Source organism: Penicillium cosmopolitanum (assembly GCF_028827165.1).
Source record: "Penicillium cosmopolitanum strain IBT 29677 chromosome Unknown utg000005l:1.0-4006212.0:1.0-4009387.0, whole genome shotgun sequence".
Classification (NCBI taxonomy): domain Eukaryota; kingdom Fungi; phylum Ascomycota; class Eurotiomycetes; order Eurotiales; family Aspergillaceae; genus Penicillium; species Penicillium cosmopolitanum.
In genome coordinates, this window is record NW_026622675.1 from 1672574 (window position 1) to 1693590 (window position 21017).

The window sequence follows — 21017 nt, forward strand, 5'->3', positions numbered from 1 at the left end:
ATTCATGGCCATGGCAGATACTGGGCTCTGGCATCTATGGACCTTTTCTGATGGAGTTAGAAGGAGTGCCAGTTTAAAGTAGTAGCACTGACGACTTGCGTAAAATTAATGTAACTATTGCGGCAATGAATGCTTGTTATCCAGTAAGAGTATCATTTTCTATGAATTTCCCAGGTGCATCAATCTTGAGAATTCATCGCAATCACATTTCTACTAGTAGTAGTAGTAGTAGATATTATATACTCTTCCCCACTGTTACTAGTAGGTAGAACTCATATATATGTATTAGTAGAATATACTATTAGTACCAGCAGGAAGTTCAACCGCCCCCCCCCCCCGGGGGGGGGGGCTTGAGCTTCAAATTGTTCCTGGCATAAAATCGGGCCCTCTTCATCTTCTTCCCATCGCTCAATTGGGTCATTGGGTCCTCTTAACTGGCGCATAATTTCCCGAAAGAAATCAGAGGCTTCAATTGATGAACAAGGCTTTTCGAGTTTTTGGAATCATGCGTATTCCTCATAATCGAGAGAAACCATATCCTAGTGTACTTTTAAAATCCTTGGGGTATCATAAATCAACTTTTTGTGCCAGAAGGTCAGTTATCAATGCCTTCAGGTTGAGAATTAAAGGTTTCTAATTCCTTACTAGATTCTCCGCTTTCTGTCTTCGTTCAAAAGTCCTATGATCGGCCTCGTCAAGTACCAACTATTCGCAAAACAGAAGCAAGCCCAATGGGTATCTTCTTCTTTTTATTTAAGTCGAATCTACTTAGGTATTTACTCAATCCTAGATATCACAACCATGTCTCCACCGAAACATATCTCGATGTTTTCAATCATCTTTTTCGTTTTTCAATACCAATGACATATTGATCTAAGAGCCAAGATAGACCGTCTACTTGGCGGGCCATGCCAAGGTCAGAACCCAGCTAAAGATATTTAGATCCAAGCACAGGAGACATAACAAACGTCCCCAAGGTTCTCAATACTCCTGGGCAGCGGCATATTCCGAATTGTATGTGACAACTCGTCTCGGCCTAATGAACGATCATGACCTTGGGACAAGTTATTGAAATATCGCATATGAAGCATGCGTTAAAGCAGCGGGCAATCACATTTGAGACTTTGATCTCCTCATTTCTGTCAAACTAAATTATATCAAAGGGACAATATCAACATAAGTAGGATGAGGTCCGAGGACGCCAAGTAGTTGACCCTACTTGGCACATTCGGGTCTATGAACGGATCGGAAATGAAGTCGTCTGGGAAGCATATAAAATCGGAAGCCCTGGCCGCATCAGAGCATTCCGATTCATCACGATAAATATCTTTGAAAAATTGCCACTATGAAATTCACTCTTCTTGCCATGATTGCCCTGGCCTCGGGCGCCATTGCTCAGACAACTACAACTGAAGACCCAGGCCCTTCTCCTACCGCTTCGGTTGGCTGTGAACCGCACGGGAATCACTGGTAAGACTGAATTTTTCCCCTTCCAAGCTTTCTCTTTCATTTTGCTTATAATACTGGTAGGCACTGCGACGGTCCCGCACTGGCAACAGCAACTACATCCGCATCCACATCCTCCAGTGAGGAAACCACAACAAGTGTCACCCCAACTGCCCCCAGTCCGACCGAGTCAGTGGGATGCCAGCCTCATGGTGATCATTGGCACTGCGATGGCCCAGCAGAGACTGGCACAGATAGCTCGTCAACCGCTTCCGCCTCTGATGCGGCGGAAACTGGAGCTGCTGGTATGGTGGGCGCCAACTTGATCCCCGTCTTCGGTCTCGCAGTTGGTGCTGCCGCACTCTTTGTCTAATCGAGACCGAATCATATTCTTGTTGAGCCTTTGGATTTGTCTAGTCTCGCCAAACCTCATGTACTGTCAGGGCGTCACAATGCCTGTGAAGCAATTGATTTCAATGTTTAACATTCGGCGACAGAGAGTCATTGTCGGTCATATCGGATAGTACATAATTTGAATAATTCAAAATTTGCTTTCAGATACGCCTCCTAATTTTAGACTAAATATAAAACACTTTAAGAATTCTCATAACATAGGCAATCTAGTATTCGAAACTGACAATCCAGTCATCGATGCGAGGATGGAATCCCCGTCCTTCGACTCTTTCATCGACATGGTGAGAAGAGAGTAGCATCTCCTAAATTATAATTACCAGACCCTCAGCCTAAGGAATTTTCAATTCCCGCAACTCATAACGAAGAAACTGCGAGGAAGACTGATGCTCCGCTCTTGGCGAGACCCTGAACCCTCTTGGCGTGAGGACCCCGGGGAAGCCAAGAGTCTCTAAACCAATACAAGCGAGAGTCTATCTTGTATTTAAATTTCAAGCAAGATGAAGTCTAGCATTTTTCTATCAGTGCTGTTCATGCTAGCCTCGGTCGAATTGAGCGAATCAATCGCCCCCATTTCCAAGGTGAGAAACTTTCTAAACAAACATTAAAAGTAGCTAAGAAAATATAGGACGCCATACCAAAATTTGTCGAAATTATTACGAATGCCGATACTCGAGATCTGAGACATGAAGAAGAGTATACGCGGTTGCAAGCACGGCTCGATCGTGAAAGCCAGGTGTGGGATGGAAACCATCCGCGACAACGGCTGTTGACTGCATTGTACGGATACCGCCAATACAAAGAGCGACATCTTGAAGAAGTCCAACGATGGCGCTCTCTTTACAAAAAAGTTTCAAAGAGCCAACGAAAGGTTTGTTTCATACAGTCGATAGTGAAAACGGCTTCTACCCTGATGACAGCTTTTCTTTTCCCGGGCACTGCCAAGGACTAGCGCGGATCTTATATTGGCCAGGCCGTACCAATCTGAGGGCCACCGTAAAATTCCGCTTAATTAATATCACAACGATAAAACTTTATCATTTGAAATTCAGAGCGAAAAGTGTAATATTATACAGTAGATACAGTATAATTCGAAAACAGATTACCCCTTGCACAGTCTTTCTTTATTTCCCGCAATTAAGATGCGCTTAACTGAATTCGGTCAGAGAAAGTCCCCACCGTTCTTTTTGGTGTATCTCTTACATCACCAAAATAACTGCTGGTACAATCAAGTGGTATATTGCAGTAATGCACCTTTCTGTTGGTATATGTATAGTAGCCCGCTCTTTTTCAATGATCGATTTCAGCCCGATTAGAGATACTTTTTCGCGCAAAATCTCTCTCTTCCAGCCTTTGACTTGCAGATATTAAGCCTGGGAAGAACTTTCATCTGCATCCGTCTGCGGTCTTCTCACTCCAAAGTGATACTTATAGTGCATAGGTAGTGGTACATACTTGGTGAACACAAAACCAAACTTCTCATAAACCCGTTTACCTCGAGGGCTCGAATCAATATAACATTCTAGTTTATCCTTGTCGGCTAGTTCACAGCCGTGTTGCAAGATGAGACTTCCGGCCCCTTGTCCTTTGTAAGCCTCGGCTGTACACAATAACTCCATGTCTTACAAATCAGCACAGTTGTTAAAAGTTAGAAGCAACTTCTACAAAAGGGTTTGTACATACAATAGTGGGGGCGATCATTCATGAAATCTTCCCTGTTCTTTTCGAATGCTCCAAATAGAGCGGTGGCAGTTTCTTCGTCACAGCAGGCCATAAAATCGTTTGTATACTTAATCTGTTAATACTCCGATTCAGAGAAGGGGCAAGACCCACGAGATTCAGGTGATAGTATATAATAATACAAATAGTGAGTAGACTTACTCGCCCTTCCTCATACCCTGGTTGATGCCGATCCTCTTCCTTCTTGGGCTTTAGCCAGAGTCCCATGCTGACGATCTTGTTGACGTCAGAGTCAGTCACTTTAAGCACAATAGTGTAAGGATCTTGAAGACAGTATATTATATGATCTGTCCAGCATTTGCGAGCCTGAGATGTATCTGGCATCATTTTGCGGAAGTAGGGATGATCGTGAAAGCCAGCAAAAAAAAGATTCCCAATAGCTTCGGCGTCGGATGGGTCGGCAGCATCGAGATTCAGATTGTGCTTACTTGCGAGAGGCATGGTGTCTTCTGATTGTTTATACAGAGGACAAAAGTATGATGAGAACAGAAACTGTGCGACACTTGTGATTGATTGGTTAATGTGTAGATGTGAAGTTACGACACAATGAAGGTCGACGGGAAACTTTCAGTTCGTGGAGACGATGTAAATGACGTCACGAGAGGATATCTGCTGAAAGGTAATGGTCTAACAGTGCCGGGATAGTTTAATTACGGTAAATTTGGTTATCTGCCAGAAATACATGCTGAAAAGATGATGGGGACTTTCTCTCATTATTTGATGTTTGGCGTTTGGCGCAATCGGAGTAGGGCACTGGGAAAGAAAGATTGCGTGTGCAAGGGGTAATCTGTTTTCGAATGCTACTGTATATTACCGTACACGGGCACGGCACACGAATCCTCAACTTAGTGTACCCCGATCAATAGATGATCTGCGCTAAGGACTTGGCAGTGGGGCCTGGGAGAATAAAAGCAGTCTGGGGGGGGTAGAAGCCGTTTTCGCTATCAACTGTACAACCGCACTACCACCATTGACTGTATGCTAACGGAGACAGACAATTGAATCAACTATCAAATACAACCATAAATTGAACACAGCGGAGCATCTAATCGATGTAGATGACAGGCTTGCACAAGAAGGCTTGCATTTTTATGGGATATCGCAAGCTGAGCTGGATAAGTTCAGTACGGATCAAATCCGCGAAGGCAAGAAAACTGATCGAACGAGCGTTGCACAAGCGATGAAGCATTTCGTGCGTGATTGGGCCGAGGAAGGGCAAAATGAACGTGAAGAATCATTCACATGTCTTCTAAGCCAGTTGGATAGTATGGATAGAGAAATCAACGCGCCGCTAAAAGTTTTGGTTCCAGGTGGTGGTGTTGGGCGACTAGCACATGAGATTGCTCGGCTGGATGGTGAGTTCTCCCAAATTTTTCTCATGTGTCCAACAATATTCTAAATAAAACAGTCTTTGAGGTGACAATGAATGAATGGTCTCTCATCATGCCACAACGTCCGATATGCAGCGATCTGTTTCCTTTCCTGACTCATCTATCAATGAACTAGCAGTATTATTGGTTGAGGGTGATTTCACAACGGTGTTCAATGGCGAAGAAGGAAAATATGACGTGCTTGTAACGCTCTTTTTCATTGACACTGCGCGAAATCTCTTGACCTATCTCGAGACAATTCACCGGCTGTTGCAACCTGAGGGATCGTGGGTTAATCTGGGACCTTTACTTTACGGAACGGCACCCTTCCTACAGTTATCCCTTACTGAAATTATATCGCTAGAAGAGGCGGTGGGGTTCAAAATCGAAGACCCAGGTGATGTGTGCGGCGATATTTCTTTGAACGGATTGCCTGTGCGTGCCAAGGAGGTATCGTATGGAAGAAATGTGCGAGGGTTGAATAGGAATGGGTTCTTAGCGCAGAGCTGGCGAGCCATCAAATTATGATGCTGTCAAAAAATAGATTGGGATGTACTCGCAAGCCGTTCGAGGACAGGTTTGGTTTGTGCAGTTCTTTCAGCTCTTTGATACTCAATTTTGGCAGCTTGTCTCCATTGAGGCCAGTTTTAAAACCGTGGCGGGTATTACTTCCATGGTCTACCTTCAAAGAAGTCACAGGTTTGATCGAGTGACTCTTTCGATGTTTTCATTGTTAGTGGCGGTTTTCCTTGCGCAGTGGACTGCTAGAATGTTATATTATTGCACATGACAAAGATCCAAATTTAGTAGTATCTAATCTCACATTCAAGTTTCTTTATTGGGCCCAAATTCTCAAGTCTCCTCGGGCTACAATATATCAGACCGACATTTGCCCCTCGCAGTCAAATCGAGCAAAACTACAAAAGCCAAATTCTCAAGTTTTCTTGTACGAAGTTAGATTTTCACTACGCAGATTTTATCCGTTCTAGGTGAAATCCATAGCCATGTCTGAAGAATTAGTCGATGCTTCAGACTTTATCCAGGTTAGAGCAGACACGGTGCTCACATTTCACAAATGGTCTCATCCGATGTTTGAAGCCGGTTTCAAGCGTGAAGTTATGACAATGGCGATGTATGACATAGCCGACGACTTTGAAAAGTTTAAACAGCTAGCAAGTGAGGAAACAGGATTATGCTTTGTTGAAAGATGTACACGCATAACAGAGTCGCTTCACGTCATTGGCAAAGTGGTGGAGTTTATTGACAACCTTCCTCTACGAGCCCAGGTATCAGCTTTGAATATGTTCAACGTTCTTGCTGATCAAATTGGCAGACTCACTCTGCATGGCTACACCGAAGAAGATGAATTTTCAGTTATAATGCGCGAGAAAGCTAAATCCGAGACCTATCGATGGCATCTTAGATGTAGTGATCCTGACTGTGACCAAATACAAAAGACACTTCTTGAATATTGGGAATACCTTCACTTTTTTCTCGCGGGTTGCACTTGTTACAATTGTAAGTGGGAATATCAGCTCCGGAGTGAGTTGAAATAATTGAGACCATTGCCTTCGAATTTGTTATGGGGCGGATATACTACCCTCGGTGTTTTTTTCTGTGGTGATTTTGTGCCTCTATGGTTTTATGATTATACCTTATTTCACATTTTGTGCTTTGTCGGATACTTGTTACCATAAAGGTCTCATTATTTGTATGTTGAAATAACCTTGGAGTTCTTTTTGAATTGATACAATGCTTTTCTATGTAACGTTTTCACTAAGCAAACCATCGGCCACGGGTTCAACTCTACTAACCAGCGGTGGAAGCGAACTAGTAGAGGAGGACACTAAACTGACTAGTGACAAATTTCTTAATGGAATACTTTAGAATATTCTTTGAACTGCCTGGTCATAGAGCATCCTACCTCTCATAGATAACCTTTGAAGTCTGAGATGAATACCACTCATTCTTCGACCTTGCCGTAGACATTTCATTCCTTATATTCAACATGGGTGGGTCCAGGGAGCTTGGCGTCAGCCTGAGCTGGCTCAATATCACCCAACGCCTCAGCAAGACCGGCTTTCTTTCTTGCCTTGGCCTCTTCGACTGCAACTCGAGCCCTGGGAACAACATTCCACTGTAGAGCTTTCTGGTAGAAATTGCGCTTCGCTTCGATCTCCTGGTCCCGGTCCTCATCCGGCAGAAAGATAAGATCGACCGACTCCAGGTTTAGGTAAGACGTCTCTGGGTAGAAACAATAGACAATGAAAGCGGCAACGATGTTGAAGACGGCAAAAATGATATAGGTCTTGTAGCCTATATTCTCAAGAGCGGGAGGTGTTATTTCGACAACCTTTGTTATGGTTACAATATTAGTATAAATTAATGTGAAAAATTTTTAGAATAGGAGTTTACCAAGAAGTTTCCAAGGAAATCTGCGGCTGCTGCTAGTGCGGCGCCCTTGGAGCGAATCTTGAGCGGGAGAATCTCGGCGGGATAAACCCAGACCGTGGCCATCCATCCTGTGGAATGCCTCGTTAGCTCGTGTGTCCACATGCATAACTGCTGTTTTTGAAGATAAGACGGAATGTGACTCACCCCAAGTGAAACAGGCTTCGAAAGCAAAAACAAAGAAGACGGCTGCGATGCCTGATGATTTGCTGTCAATGGCCACGGTGATGGCTTCGCAGACTAGCACAATGCACATTCCAAGTGCCATGATAATGAACAGTCGACGTCTTCCAACTGAGTCAATCATATACCACTGCGTGCTGTCAGATTGTGATCAAGGTTCCTTCTTCGGGAAGAAAGATATCATACTGTTAAAAAGGAAGCGATGATATACCACAGTTGTAGGAAACATCCCACGAACAAGGCTCGTTCCTGGTCCATACCCAGGCTATCCTGGAATAGTGTGGGAGCATAGTAGCTCACAATGTTGATTCCTAAAAAAGCGATATTTTCAGTGGTTGCAATGGCACAGACCTTAACAAGATTGTTTACCTGAAGTCTGTTGCATAAATTGAATACCAAGCGCCAGGAAGAACCGCTTGTTGGCAGCACACCCTCCATCCATAAATAAAGACTTCCAGGTTCCTTCCTCCTCGGACTCAATATTTATCGCAGATAGAATATCCGACTTCTCTTTCTGTACAACAGGGTCGTGTTCCGGCTTGTTGCGTAGCTTGGCCAGGACTGCAGTGCCTCGGTCGGGTGTAGATTCATGTAACATCAACCATCGAGGCGTATCGGGTAGAAATGGCGTCATGAATAGAACGTAAAGGGCAAATACAGCCTGAAAAAGGAGCGGGAATCGCCACTGTATAGCGCCTGGATGGAAATAGAATGCGTAGTTGATCCAATATGCCAACATCAAACCGAATAACATCATTGTCAACTGACAGCAAAGATGCCAACCTCGCTGGCTAGGTAGACATATCTCACTTTGGTAAACGGGTGCAACAGAGGTCAAGAATCCAATGCCTATTTGTCATGAGAATCAAGTCAGTATAGGGTGGCCTCGTATACGATCATGTTGAAGATATTTTGACTAACCCAACCCAGTTATAATTCGGCCGACTATCATCAACACTCGCTCAACGGATGCCCCCATTAAGACAGATCCAATGACGATCAGGGCAGCCCCAACCATCAGCCCACGCTTGCGGCCAAGGCTCTCAACTGTGAAGGCAGCAATAATCGCACCAAAAACACCTCCAACATCGTACAACGCGGTAATTGTACCGGTCATCACGGTGCTTGGGTTTCCCATCTCATCAAGCCAATACTCCGAAATGACCACTCCGGACATGACTCCTTGATCATATCCAAAAAGGCTAGAATATACCACTCACTATACCGCGACCAGTATTCTCAACATGATGTGAGAACTGATCGGGACAGCGGAAGTGGTAGTTAGTCAGTATGGCTGAGAGCCAGAATAGAAGAGAACAAACTTACAGAAATGAAGCAGAACATACTGTCGTAATGGCTACCACAAGTGGCGCTCCTTTGAGACCACTAAGCCCAGTCTTGTCAACCATATCAGACAACGCGTAAGACAGGTAGAACCAAAATCAACTAGGTATTCCGACCCGGCACAGGGCCTTGGACGGACGGATATAAGTACTACACTATTCACCCCTCGCAATCGGGCCGACTATGAGGTATTTTGCTCGCAAGACCGAAATGCGTGGGGGTCGATCTGGGAATGTGGGGGAGGACAACGAAGGCAGCTAATCAGGACCAAATCAAGAACTCCAGGTGGCACAAGACACCCGCTACCTTTCGCGACATTGGATATTATCCGGGCCAAGAACAGCCAAGCATCGTCAAGCATTGAGGATGTGGAGTGGAGCCCGAGGGGATCGCACTGTCAATTGCCTCTTCCAGGGTAACCCCCGCGTGTCGCGTGTCGATCAAAGCTTCACTGTAGCAAGGCAATGTTGTCCGGGGTCTGCTCTGACCTCACGAGGCCCCACCATCGGACTTGGGCCGGTTGGGGGGTGGGCAGTGATTTTTTGCATTAGGGGTTGCGTGGGAGGAACCTGATCAGGGTGGTTCCAAGGTTGTTGACTTGGTTGCGTGTTCAGGCTATATGTGCTCGATAGATGAAACACACTATCCCTCCCCGCGCTTTCTGAGCTAGAACAGACGGTGCATGGAAAATCAACATATGACTACTCAATAAGAACAATGTTGTTTTGACCGAATTCTAATGATTTCTTGAAAAACAAAACGAAATTTATAACCGAAAGATTTTGTTACCCAGATTAACTCCCGCAACAAGAGTTGCAGGAAATGAGAGCTTCAAATTCACATGTAGAAACAGGGCCAACAGCTTTTGAAGTGCCAATGCAGAAAGTCAGATGCGAAAAGTGTGCGGGAAGAGAACCAAGACTCTTAAACAGAGTCACACGTATGTGACCCAAAGGACGTTTCCCGTCCTTGCCATAATATACCAAGAAACAACATTAAATAACGACACTATCAAGATGGTTAGCATTTGAATTCCATGTCGCAATAAGTGGCAGATATGCATACCTCCAGTCGTTGTTCTCGTCACCGTATTGGATACCCTCGATCCAGTTCTTCATCTGGAGAGCAATCTCACCAGCTTCCTCGGTCTCCTTCAGACCGCAATCAACCATCTTACCGCGGTAGCTGATGTTCCGCACAGGGCTGACAATAGCGGCGGTACCGGCACCGAAGACCTCAATCAAGCGGCCCTCCTCGGCGGCCTGGGCAACGTCGGCCATGCGGATCTTGCGCTCAGAGATGTCCCAGCCCTGGGGGATAAGACGCTCACGAGCCAGGGTGAGAACGGAGTCTCTGGTGACACCCTCCAGAATGGTACCATCCAGAGGAGCAGTAATGAGCTCCTTCTTTCCGGTCTCCTTGTTCTTAATGGCGATGAAGAGGTTCATAGTACCGACTTCAGTGACATACTCCTCCTCGCCGAAAAGCCAGAGGTTCTGCTGGAAGCCGCGGGACGCAGCCTCGAGCTGGGGGAGAATGCAGGGGGCATAGTTGGCACCGAGCTTCTTGTCACCGACACCACCGGGCCAGGCACGGACAGCATAGTCAGTGGCCTCGAGAGAGATGGCCTTGAAGCCGGTAGGGTAGTAAGGACCGACGGGGCTAGCAATCACGAAAAGCAGAGCAGAGCCAGGAGGGCCAACGCCGAGAGTCTTTTGTGTACCGATCATGGTAGGTCGCAGGTAAAGTGAGTAGCCGCGGGCACTATTGCAATTAGCTACATTTTTTTTTGACCGGAGGGTCAGAATCAGGAGCTTCTTACTTGGGGATGAAGCGGTCGTCCAGCTTGACAAACTCTCCAATCAGCTTGGTCAGAGCCTCGCCATCAAATGTCGGCAGTGCGATACGTGCAGAGGACTTGTTCAGACGCTCCATGTTCTTGTTCGGCCGGAACAGACGAGTTCCTCCGTTGTTATCTTTATAGGCCTTCATTCCCTCGAAACACTCGAATGCGTAGTGGAAAACACATGTGGACGGGTCCAGGCTGAGGTTCTGGTAAGGGACGATTTGGGGAGTTTGCCAGCCATCCTTAGCGGTCCATTCGATCGAGAGCATGTGGTCTAAGAGAATAACCCTGTCAGAAATCGCTATAGTGCGTCCCGCCGCAAAAGGAGGTAGGTACCAGTGAAAGTCGCGCCGAAGACAAGTTCATTGTTAGGGGTCAGCTCCTTTGGGGTGCTTGTCTTGGTGATTTCCAGCTTCGAAGCATCCAGGGCAGCCTGCTGAGCCGCCGCAGCCGTCGCGCCGAAGTTGCGCTGCCAGAGGCGGGTGGATGGGATCTGCGATGACAGGCGAGGGTTTGCGAGCCCGGTCAACGCCGTACGGCGGGTCAATTGCTGGAATAATCTCATCTCTGTGATATGAGTGTCAGTCCCACTGCCAATGATTGATTTTCCAGAGGAGGGGAAGGGAAAACCGACTGTTTTTAAACGATGACTCCGCACGACTTCGGAGTTGGACCTTGCACTCCGAAAGTTCCAAATGGGGAAATGGCAGACAAGGCTTCACCGCCCACGGCTACCCCCGGCATCGGCCTCGACCAATCAGATCGCCCGGATTGGGCGTAGCCCCGCCGAAATCGGATCTCGACGCGCGGGGAGGTCACCTGACCGGCCTTTGAAGTATGCAGTGAAGGGATATACACTGAGTCAACCCTATATATTTTAGATAAGGACAATGAATGAGTCAAATTGGGGAAAATAAGCATGTACCATGTTACACTTCACTTAGAGTACTACTGGTGCAAGCAACATACCTAGGTATACTATGTAAGCACTCCATGCTAGAAGAAGATTCTGCCATGTTTAGTTCACACCGTGACTTTCTCAGAGAGACCTAATCGGTGTAGTTGTTAAGTCTCCCATATACTACTTGTAAGAAAAAATATAAAAACCATTTCTTATTTACCAATTGCCCACTATTCATCTGCACCCACCTCTACTACCCTAAAGTACACCGAAGTACTCCACCGCAGTGCCGAGGGCGGAGAAGTACCTGATTGGTACACAGTTTCCTCGATATGTCATAGCTACACTTTGAATGCTCCTCCAAATGCAATTGATGCGTGGCATTGCGCCGCGTTTGTCGCTTACCCGGAGCTCCGTTCGACCTCCGCTACCCCTCCATTCTCTCCATCGCCTGCATCGTTTCCCTCTTTCCTCCCCGACTACCATCCACTCTAAACACTTCTCCCTCTCCCATTCATACCGCGTGCCCACCATGGATGACAACGTTAAACAACACTATCTGGCCGACTCGCCCCCTTCCGTCGTCAAGCTGGAGATCAAGACACACTGGGACACTTTGAAGGATGAGAGCCTGAAGCGATATGCTCACTACATGAGCCGGTATGACGCCTCCCCGAGGTCCACTGCAAAGCTCTAGGTAGCGCACGACCGGAATCGTGCCACCTGCGCAACATTGAATTAAGCTGACCGCTGCGGGGAAATCCATACAGAGCTGCATTCGAAGGTACTCGTGTTACCTTGCGTCAAGTTTCGCCCGAATCCGAACCTATCTACGACCTCATCCTTGCCCTTCACCGTGCGGCCAATGGAGATTGGGCCAGCCTGGCTAAGAAGACCTCCGTCAGCGACGAACACCTCCGTTTCTTCCTCGAATATTCCGCCCAGTTCTTGGGTAACTGTGGTAACTACAAAGGCTTTGGTGACTCCAAGTTCATTCCCCGCCTGCCAGCTTCGGCCTTTGAGGCGCTTTCCTCCGCCACATCGGAGACCAAGGCTGCTTTCCAAAAGGCGAGCACCACTGGGGGTGGTATCTATGAGACTGCTGAGCAGTCATTGATGCACTTGGGATACCCGGCTAGTGGACATATGACAACGTATTACCCCGACTCGCCCTCCATCACTAAGGATGAAATCACCGCTGTTGGAGACCTGATGGAGAAGAAGGGTTTGGCATTGGAGAACACAAGACTGCGCAAGACCTCCTCAGGTGACTTTGAACTTTTGATTGCTTCTGGCGTATCAAACCCACCTGCACGGGATCGCGATCTGGGCGAGACCGACACTTTTTGAGTTGGAGGGATCTCTGAAGGGCAAGACCTTGCGTCTGGTCTTTGGTGACTACCTGGAGGAAATGGCCAAGGTTGCCCACAGCATTAAGCGAGCTGAACTCAATGCGGCCAACGATAACCAGAAGCGCATGTTGGAAGCTTACGCTCGCCACTTTGGCGCTGGTTCCATCGAATCCTTCAAGGAGAGCCAGCGTGTCTGGGTGAAAGACCAGAAGCCTGTCTTGGAGACAAACATTGGCTTTGTAGAGACCTACAGAGACCCTCATGGTGTTCGTGGAGAGTGGGAGGGCTTTGTTGCACTGGTGAGTGTCTTTCAACCCGGATCAGCTACATGGATCTCATTTCTAACCAACACTAGGTCAATCTTGAACGTACCCGGGCATTTGGAACCCTGGTTGACAGCGCTGAGAGCATGATCCCGAAACTTCCCTGGGGTACCGACTTCGAGAAAGACACGTTCCTCAGCCCCGACTTCACCTCCCTGGAGGTTCTAAGCTTTGCCTGCTCGGGTCTTCCAGCCGGCATCAACCTTCCCAACTACGATGATATTCGTCAGAATCTGGGCTTCAAGAACGTTTCCTTGGGCAATGTTCTCAGTGCAAAGGCTCCCAACGAGCCCATCCCTTTCGTCGCCGAACAGGATCAAGAAGTCTACCGCCGATGCCGTGACCCGGCATTCGAGGTCCAGGTTGGCATTCACGAGCTGCTCGGTCACGGAACTGGCAAGCTCCTGCAGGAGACTGCACCCGGCGAGTACAACTTCGACATCTCCAACCCTCCCATCAGCCCTGTCGACAACAAGCCCGTCAAGAGCTGGTACAAGCCCGGACAGACATGGAGTTCTGTTTTCGGCGCCATCGCCTCATCTTACGAAGAGTGCCGCGCCGAGTGCGTTGCGATGGCTCTTGGCTGTGACTTTGAAATTCTGAAGATTTTCGGTTTCGGCGATGGTACTGTTGATATGGACGGCGAGGCTGGAGATGTCCTCTTCGCGGCCTACCTCCAGATGGCTCGCGCGGGACTGGTTGCCGTTGAGTTCTGGGATCCCAAGACTCAGAAGTGGGGACAGGCTCACATGCAGGCTCGCTACAGTATCTTGCGTACCTTCCTGGATGCGGGCGATGACTTTGTCAAGCTGCATTACACCAAGGACGACCTATCGGACCTCGAGATCCGCTTGGATCGATCTAAGATTCTGTGTCCACGGCCGCCCGGCCGTCGAGAAGTATCTCCAGAAGCTGCACGTTTACAAGAGCACGGCAGATGTCGTGGCGGGCAAGGGCCTGTACGATGAGATCACCTCGGTCGATAGCTGGTGGGCGTCTCAGGTCCGTGAGGTTGTTCTGAAGAACAAGGTTCCTCGCAAGGTCTTTGTGCAAGCCAACACCATTCTGGAGGGGGACAAGGTCACCTTGAAGGAGTATGAACCTACTCTGGAGGGTATTATCCAGAGCTTTGCAGAGCGCAATGTGTAAAAACCAGGCTCCAGAAGCATAACATAACAAGCCATCAATAATATGATACCAGGGCCTCGATTTAATGTATAACATTGCGGAAAAATCCAAATAGCAGAAGTAGGCCGATAATTATTATTCAGAAGGAGTGAGATATGTGTAAATCTTCTACTTGCCAGGACTCGATGCTCTTTTGTTCTCCTCGTGCTCCTTGTCCACCTCGTGCAGTAGCGTGGCGGACTTAGCTTACCGCCAGGGTGATCTACGCCTCGCCTCTAAGCGCTGTCCATCCCTCCCCAACCCCTCTCAAACTGCCACGAGGTCCTGCAACTCCCAAGTTTCCAAGGAACTTTTATTTCCAGCCTGAAGGTTTACATATATACATCCGAAGCAGTGGCCACTCCCCAACCTGGCCAAGCGTTGTCCAGACCGTTCGACTCCTGATCGACAAACATCGGACCCTTTAGGGCGCAAGTCCGGAACTCATCAGATCAACCGCGTCGCAGCGATTGGATCTGATCCCCCATAGCACTAGCACCGTGTCGGAAGAAACATCCCCTCGACGCTCATCAACCACGGCGCGACCGCCATCACCAACGGACTCCCTCGCGGAGGACGACTATTACACCGCACCCCCGCCGCCGCATTTACTATCCGAAGCATCTCCCTCTAGCTCCGTCGGCCCACCACCTTTCTCCTCTCTCTTCTTCGCCCCCTCCGATTCCGACTTCAATCGCCTTGAGCTTACCGAATCCTCCGCCTCCGCTTCGCTCCCAGCTTTTGCGCCGCCCCCTGTTGAGGAGTCGCTCGACCCGGCCCCTTCGTCGTCGGTTGTCGCAGATACCAAAGCGTCTTTCTCAGATCCCAAGGGGGACACTGGCAAGAGTTCTGACGACGGAGAACCACCGCCTCCCTATACCGAAGGATACAGCCCACTTGAATCTTTCAACTACGTTATGGCTGCCGCTGGTGGAGCTTCCAGCATCATCACCCAGGTCCAGCAGACCGGGGACCGCCGATCAACACCCTTGGTGGTATGTGCAGTACTGGTTGGAGGGGAGGCCCACGATGAGCCATGCTAATGATTTCTGACTACATGTAGATATCGGCGGAGATGAGCACATCACCCTTGACCTTCGGTATGAGTTTCCTTTCACCCAGGGGCCAATCGACATGATACTGACTTGATATAGGGGTACCCGCTTTACACTATCCCGAGATGAACTACTGACATTACCCGAATTTGTATTGCTATCCCTCTTCCCCAATGGTCTTCTTCCTGACGGCCACATTGGCGGATTCCACGAAGGAGATATCTACCCAGTCGATGTAAGTGAATCTGGCTTCAATGAACTCTCAGAATGCAATTGATCCATTGCTAATACCGCTTTAGTATGACCCTCTCTCCCTTCAGTACATGCTGGATTTCTTCCGCACGGTGGCCCAGTCCATTCCATCAACGGCACCTTCCGAGTCGACATCGCCAGACCTGGAAATGTCCGACACAATGCAGAACTCTGCGCGTGATATGCTCCAGGATCGCGCTGGTATCATTGTTCTCCGTGAAGACTTGGACTTTTATGTTATTCCCCTCGACCTGAGATCGGTCACGAAGAGATGCTTGAGGTTAAGCGGGCGGCTGGCCGAGCCCTTTTGAGGCAGGATGGCATTTTCTCTGGACTGCGTAAAAGCGAGGAGATTGGATCTACAGAACAACACCTGATCGAAATGCTGACTGCTGGGTAAGTCAAAATACCCTGAAGTTGATTTCAATATACTAATCTCCTGGGTAGTGGTTTTGATCGCGAGGACCAATGGGGCCATCGGGCTCCAGAACCTAACAAGGCGGTCATCTGCAGTTTGGCTCTGGCGAAGCTTCGCACCGACATTCGAGGAGATCTGTCTAACAACAATGCCGTCGGCATGGCCCAGAAACTACTTCTCTTCTGGCGAAAGCCCGCTCGCCGGTGCTGGTGGGAGGGAATCGACCTCGATGATGTGGAAGGGGTGGAGGGCCAAGTCAAGGTCTGGATCCGGAGGGTCTGGACATTGGAAATGGTAAGTTTCACCGTGTCCCCATCGGGGATAAATTAGTGACTAACTTTATACCTTTACAGAGTGTAATCGGTCTCCGGTGATCAATATCGTCTTTGCTCTTCTTCTCTGCATCTGTACTGCTATACCCAGATCCAATGGCTCTCGCCATGAAAGTTATCCCGTCTCTCTTTTGGCAATTTTGGGCTTGATACAAGTCTGCTACCGCGATGCCTTCTTCTGTTCTTTTCTTTCCCCCATCTGTGTCATTGATTGATTGTTTTTATTCGACAGCAGGGCTGGCGTACTAAGCAATTTGGTGTCTCTGTGTTGTTTCCCATATTCTCCATCTGTTAGTTGAGTATCATTGAAAACACGCCCATGGACATATGGTATGAGGCAACAAATCAATTTCCTGTGCTGCTTGAATTTAGTCTATATCTAGGTTAAAATTCATATATTTCGTTGTAATATTGCATCTAGACACTATTAAGTATTTACAGTATTCACAGCATTCACGGAGAGCATATTGTGGCCTCAGGCACTAACACGTGACCATGGAATGGGCCCGCCTCAATTGGGCAAAACGCGACGGCGCAGATTCCAAGCTCAGTGAATTCAATACCATACCATCCACCTCAATCCCATTCCAGCTTACGAGCTTGCGACTAACTGGGATTTGAGCTCGCTGTCCTTTTAAACAGCTTTCTCTACAATCCCTCATCTTTCTCCCTTCCACCCGTCACCCCGTCAACGTCGATCAACAGAAGCTTTCGCGATCGCAATCCCCGCGAAGGGGCATGTATCAGTCGAAATAAATCGCCAACATGTCCCCTCTTCGTGGATATATCACTTCATACCCGCCACGCGTGCGCCAGTATGGCAATGCGTTGCTCACCCCAGTCTACCCAGTGCAGACTGGTCCGACGCCGCGAACCACTAAGCGCGGAACGACCGCGATCAATTACGCCGAAGACGGATACGATGATGGGGACTTTGATGATGAGAGTGATGCTCTTCGAAGGCCCACGGGTCTGAGGAGTCTCCGACGTGAAGAATCCTCTGGTGGTCCTGGTGCTGGCGGGGGCGCCCTGCCAGCAACCCAGAAACTGGGCAAAGAAGCGCATGCGCCTGTGGAAGTGCAGGGAGTCTTTCGCGAATGGATGATCAAGCGAATGCTGCGACCAGCGTATGTCTTTCATTGTTGTAGTCTTGTGCTCGATACGACAGAGGCAATGCCCAACTCCCTCGTCCCTGTGTCTCCTAGCTAACTTTCTTCGATTTACAGATGCGCGGATCAATTACAAATCCAAGCTCAGCTTCCTCTTACCCTCGTTCCCATTCGAATTGATGTCGAGGTTCCCGCTCACACACCTCTCGAACCCTTTCCTATCCCACGCGGCGCTGATAACAGCCTCAATGGCCTCCTCAACCTTCCTGCATACCGCCGTCCAGAGCCCCTGCCTCCCTTCCGAATCAAGGACACTTTCCTTTGGAACCTCCATGAAGCACTCGCGACGCCAGAGGAGTTCGCTGTCGGGTTCGTTCGCGACCTCGATCTACCGAATCCTCAAGCGACCACAATGACAATCAGCAACCAGATTCGCCAGCAACTGGAAGAATATGCTGGTGTGGCATTGCATCCTCTTTTCTCGAGCACCCAACCACCTCATGAACAAAGCATGCCTCCACAAACGGAATTCTCTCGGGACACCTCTATGACCCCTGCTGCTACCACAAATGTTGCCACACCTGACAGCCGGCCCAATGGAGCATCAGTAACAGCGACGAAGGAGGCACTAGTCAATGACAGTCTACTAAACCCAGATGATGCGTATCGTTGCCTGATCAACCTCAACATTAACTTACAAAATAAGCTTTATACCGACAAGTTCGAGTGGTCACTATTGCACCCACCCGGTATGGCGGAAGACTTTGCCAAGATCACTTGTGCAGACTTGCACCTTGGCGGCGAATGGGTCAGCGCCATTTCACACGGCATTTACGAGGCGGTTCTGAAGCTCAAGAAGGAGGTCTGCGAAAGTGGCGGCCTCGTAAGCGGAATCAACGGCTACGGCAACGAGATCGATAACCAAGCAGCGAACGGTGTCGAAGCCGGTTGGCGGTATGACCCCGAGACCCTCGGCGACGAATGGGAGCCCAAGGTCGAGACTCTCTCCAAAGACGAAATCGAAAGACGAGAAGGCGACCGCGAACGACAAATCCGGCGCTTGCGTCGAGAGACTGCTCGATTCTCCTCTACCACCGGAATTACTACCGGTACGCCAGAGGCATCCAGGCAGAGCAGTGGTGGATTCTTCGATGTCGACAGCGAGACTCCTCTCGGTAGGGGTGAGCGAAATAAGCGGAAGCGTCGATTCCGCAGCCTCAGTCCTTTGGGTCGGAGCACTCCAGGTGGCCGAGGCACCCCGGAAACAAGCTCTGGTGCTGGATATGGCGGCGGCGGTGGTACACTTTCCGAATGGTACGTCATTCTCAAATACTTACCTTAACTATCGCTGACTTTTTTTTGTTACAGGGAACGGCAAAGCTGGAGATGCTTTAACTGCATGGTATGGGGCACAGCAGTGTGGGCGGTGCGAGACGGCCCTGACGGTCCACGGGTAAGTCATTCATTGTCTCGCGAGCACAACAATATCCATATATTTAACCTCTTCCTTCTAGACACTTTGCCACAACTGTGGCTTCCTCTACGAGCGAGACAAGATCGCACCCGAGTGGTCAAAAGACCTCCATCGTCATGATATCCCCGTCGGGCGAATCGCCTAAGCATGCAGTTTTGCTCTTCTATTCCACAATCTACCACCTGCAAATCACGACAGATATCATAAACACTATCAGCCGTGCCTTCCAGTTGTTTTCCAACGCCATTCACCCCCTCTCACATTCTCTAATCCCGACCAAGCGACACATGCCCGTCAATCCCCTTCTATTTCAATAGCCCCCGCATATCGGCTCCCCTCGACCGATCGCTTCTTCTCTCGCCTTGGAGCCACCTGATTCTACTTGCTGGTATTGACGAAATGCACTTTCTCTCACCTTCCCCAAAATCACTGGTATAAAGGCCCAGGCCCAAAATAAGTGCAACGATTCGCATGTATTGGGGGCGGAACCCCTAGACTTGCCAGCTTGATGTACTCGTTTTTAGGGTGCTTCTTTATATGTCATATGCCTTGTTGTCCATTTGGACACCGGGAGGTTGTTGTTGGCAGTTATGATCTTCTTCATTGATTTTGGAAGTTCCCAAATAAAACCCCTTTCTAGGACTTGGAGGAGGGGAAGACAGGACAGGGACTGAATTCTGTAACCCCCTTTTCTTTTTTTATGAATTTTTCTCTCTTCTATTGCTGGTGCTATTGAGGTATTCATGGGTGGGCGTGGAGATGGTGCTTCTGTGAATTTTTCTAGGTTAATGTATGAATATGACCATGGGTCCATTGATTTTATACTCGATTTCTACTGCTTCCAATGTTTTTGGTGCTTTTTGGTCCGCTCTGCCGTATCAGTAGTAGTAGTAGTAGTAGTAGTAGTAGTACAAGACTGGGTTTAATTGGCACTGGCAGGAGACTTCCTGATGCGAAGAAGAGACGACCTAAGGTTTCTATTCGCTCTCGACCACGCATCCGGGTTGAAACGCCACTGGCAGGTGCAAGATCCATTCAAGTTAGAACACGGGCATCGATACCTATTCGTCAACTTGAAGTTTAACAGGATGTTGACACCGTGACCTGCGCAGGTATCTAGGTGGGAATCTCCGCCACTTATTAGGCAGATTGTTGAAATTTTCCCAAGAACCTCCAGGGCTTACTAGTACTAGTGAAATTTGAACCTTCAAGTTGGAACCATCAAGTTGGCACCTGGGCACTTGGAGTTATGGGAACCTCGAGATACTACCAGTACTCCCAGTAGGTATCTAATAGGTAATAGTAGTACCTCTTACTAGTATTTATATATATTTGTCAGCTGGGCTGTACTAGTAGATCCTACTGCTAGTACAAAATCGCTCACTAGTTCGAGAGATCGAGACGAACAATAGTAAATACCTAGGTAGTGCTGAGACCGACAGGTCCTAGACATCCGGGATAAAATGTCATGTCTTAGTAGTTGGTTGTTTGTTCTCTCTGCGTTGTTCCGTTCTCTATGTCCCCTAGCTCCAAGAGGCGCGAGGCGCGACGCCCGTGAGACCTTAGGCACCAAGGCACTAAGGCACTAGTATTGACTTTCTGTCTTTAGAGAACCTCGCGCTTTCATTTTAGCTCTGATCAGTGCTCCGATCACGACTTTGTAGTTTCTCTCTTCTCAATAAGTAACTGGAAAGGTAGAAAGAAGATGCGTCAATGATATCAGTTGACAGGGCACATAGGAGCCACGTGATATCAAACCTCAACTGACACCCCATCCTAAAACCCACAATTCTGGCGTCAATAAAATTCTAAAAATCCCCAAAAAATTCTATATACCAAATCA

At 48.3% G+C, this 21017-nt stretch overlaps 9 protein-coding genes across 9 annotated transcripts; 6 read left to right on the plus strand and 3 right to left on the minus strand.

Moving 5' to 3' along the window:
- Window positions 1-1345: 1345 nt before the first annotated feature.
- N7509_003680 (uncharacterized protein) lies at window positions 1346-1819 on the plus strand (the record flags this gene model as incomplete). The annotated part of the gene is made up of 2 exons (XM_056628317.1): window positions 1346-1470; window positions 1531-1819. The coding sequence occupies 2 exons, from the start codon at window positions 1346-1348 to the stop codon at window positions 1817-1819; spliced, it is 414 nt and encodes a 137-aa protein (XP_056491051.1).
- A 563-nt stretch (window positions 1820-2382) lies between these two features.
- Window positions 2383-3173, plus strand: N7509_003681 (uncharacterized protein; the record flags this gene model as incomplete). The annotated part of the gene is made up of 3 exons (XM_056628318.1): window positions 2383-2438; window positions 2486-2677; window positions 3165-3173. Exons 1-3 carry the CDS (start codon window positions 2391-2393, stop codon window positions 3171-3173), a joined length of 249 nt encoding a protein of 82 aa, XP_056491052.1. The 5' UTR covers window positions 2383-2390.
- Window positions 3174-3224: 51 nt separating this feature from the next.
- N7509_003682 (uncharacterized protein) lies at window positions 3225-4038 on the minus strand (the record flags this gene model as incomplete). Its single annotated transcript, XM_056628319.1, has 3 exons — window positions 3225-3457; window positions 3541-3652; window positions 3739-4038. The coding sequence occupies 3 exons, from the start codon at window positions 4036-4038 to the stop codon at window positions 3225-3227; spliced, it is 645 nt and encodes a 214-aa protein (XP_056491053.1).
- Window positions 4039-4143: 105 nt separating this feature from the next.
- N7509_003683 (uncharacterized protein) lies at window positions 4144-5495 on the plus strand (the record flags this gene model as incomplete). The annotated part of the gene is made up of 4 exons (XM_056628320.1): window positions 4144-4182; window positions 4592-4952; window positions 5006-5050; window positions 5104-5495. The coding sequence occupies 4 exons, from the start codon at window positions 4144-4146 to the stop codon at window positions 5493-5495; spliced, it is 837 nt and encodes a 278-aa protein (XP_056491054.1).
- A 1462-nt stretch (window positions 5496-6957) lies between these two features.
- On the minus strand, window positions 6958-8778 carry N7509_003684 (sugar porter family MFS transporter; the record flags this gene model as incomplete). Its single annotated transcript, XM_056628321.1, has 6 exons — window positions 6958-7320; window positions 7383-7489; window positions 7566-7731; window positions 7788-7912; window positions 7971-8450; window positions 8523-8778. 6 exons carry the CDS (start codon window positions 8776-8778, stop codon window positions 6958-6960), a joined length of 1497 nt encoding a protein of 498 aa, XP_056491055.1.
- Window positions 8779-9940: 1162 nt separating this feature from the next.
- Window positions 9941-11356, minus strand: N7509_003685 (branched-chain amino acid aminotransferase, cytosolic; the record flags this gene model as incomplete). The annotated part of the gene is made up of 4 exons (XM_056628322.1): window positions 9941-9953; window positions 10011-10709; window positions 10768-11065; window positions 11128-11356. The coding sequence occupies 4 exons, from the start codon at window positions 11354-11356 to the stop codon at window positions 9941-9943; spliced, it is 1239 nt and encodes a 412-aa protein (XP_056491056.1).
- A 700-nt stretch (window positions 11357-12056) lies between these two features.
- On the plus strand, window positions 12057-14516 carry N7509_003686 (dipeptidyl-peptidase III; the record flags this gene model as incomplete). Its single annotated transcript, XM_056628323.1, has 5 exons — window positions 12057-12352; window positions 12463-12988; window positions 13044-13343; window positions 13400-14240; window positions 14305-14516. The coding sequence occupies 5 exons, from the start codon at window positions 12057-12059 to the stop codon at window positions 14514-14516; spliced, it is 2175 nt and encodes a 724-aa protein (XP_056491057.1).
- Window positions 14517-14962: 446 nt separating this feature from the next.
- N7509_003687 (putative general stress response protein Whi2) lies at window positions 14963-16633 on the plus strand (the record flags this gene model as incomplete). The annotated part of the gene is made up of 7 exons (XM_056628324.1): window positions 14963-15529; window positions 15598-15634; window positions 15715-15824; window positions 15889-16077; window positions 16098-16237; window positions 16289-16553; window positions 16613-16633. Coding segments are annotated over 7 exons (1329 nt in total), but the record flags the coding sequence as incomplete, so codon positions are not given.
- Window positions 16634-17356: 723 nt separating this feature from the next.
- Window positions 17357-19319, plus strand: N7509_003688 (putative RSC complex subunit Sfh1; the record flags this gene model as incomplete). Its single annotated transcript, XM_056628325.1, has 4 exons — window positions 17357-17718; window positions 17818-19014; window positions 19069-19153; window positions 19215-19319. 4 exons carry the CDS (start codon window positions 17357-17359, stop codon window positions 19317-19319), a joined length of 1749 nt encoding a protein of 582 aa, XP_056491059.1.
- Window positions 19320-21017: the final 1698 nt, after the last annotated feature.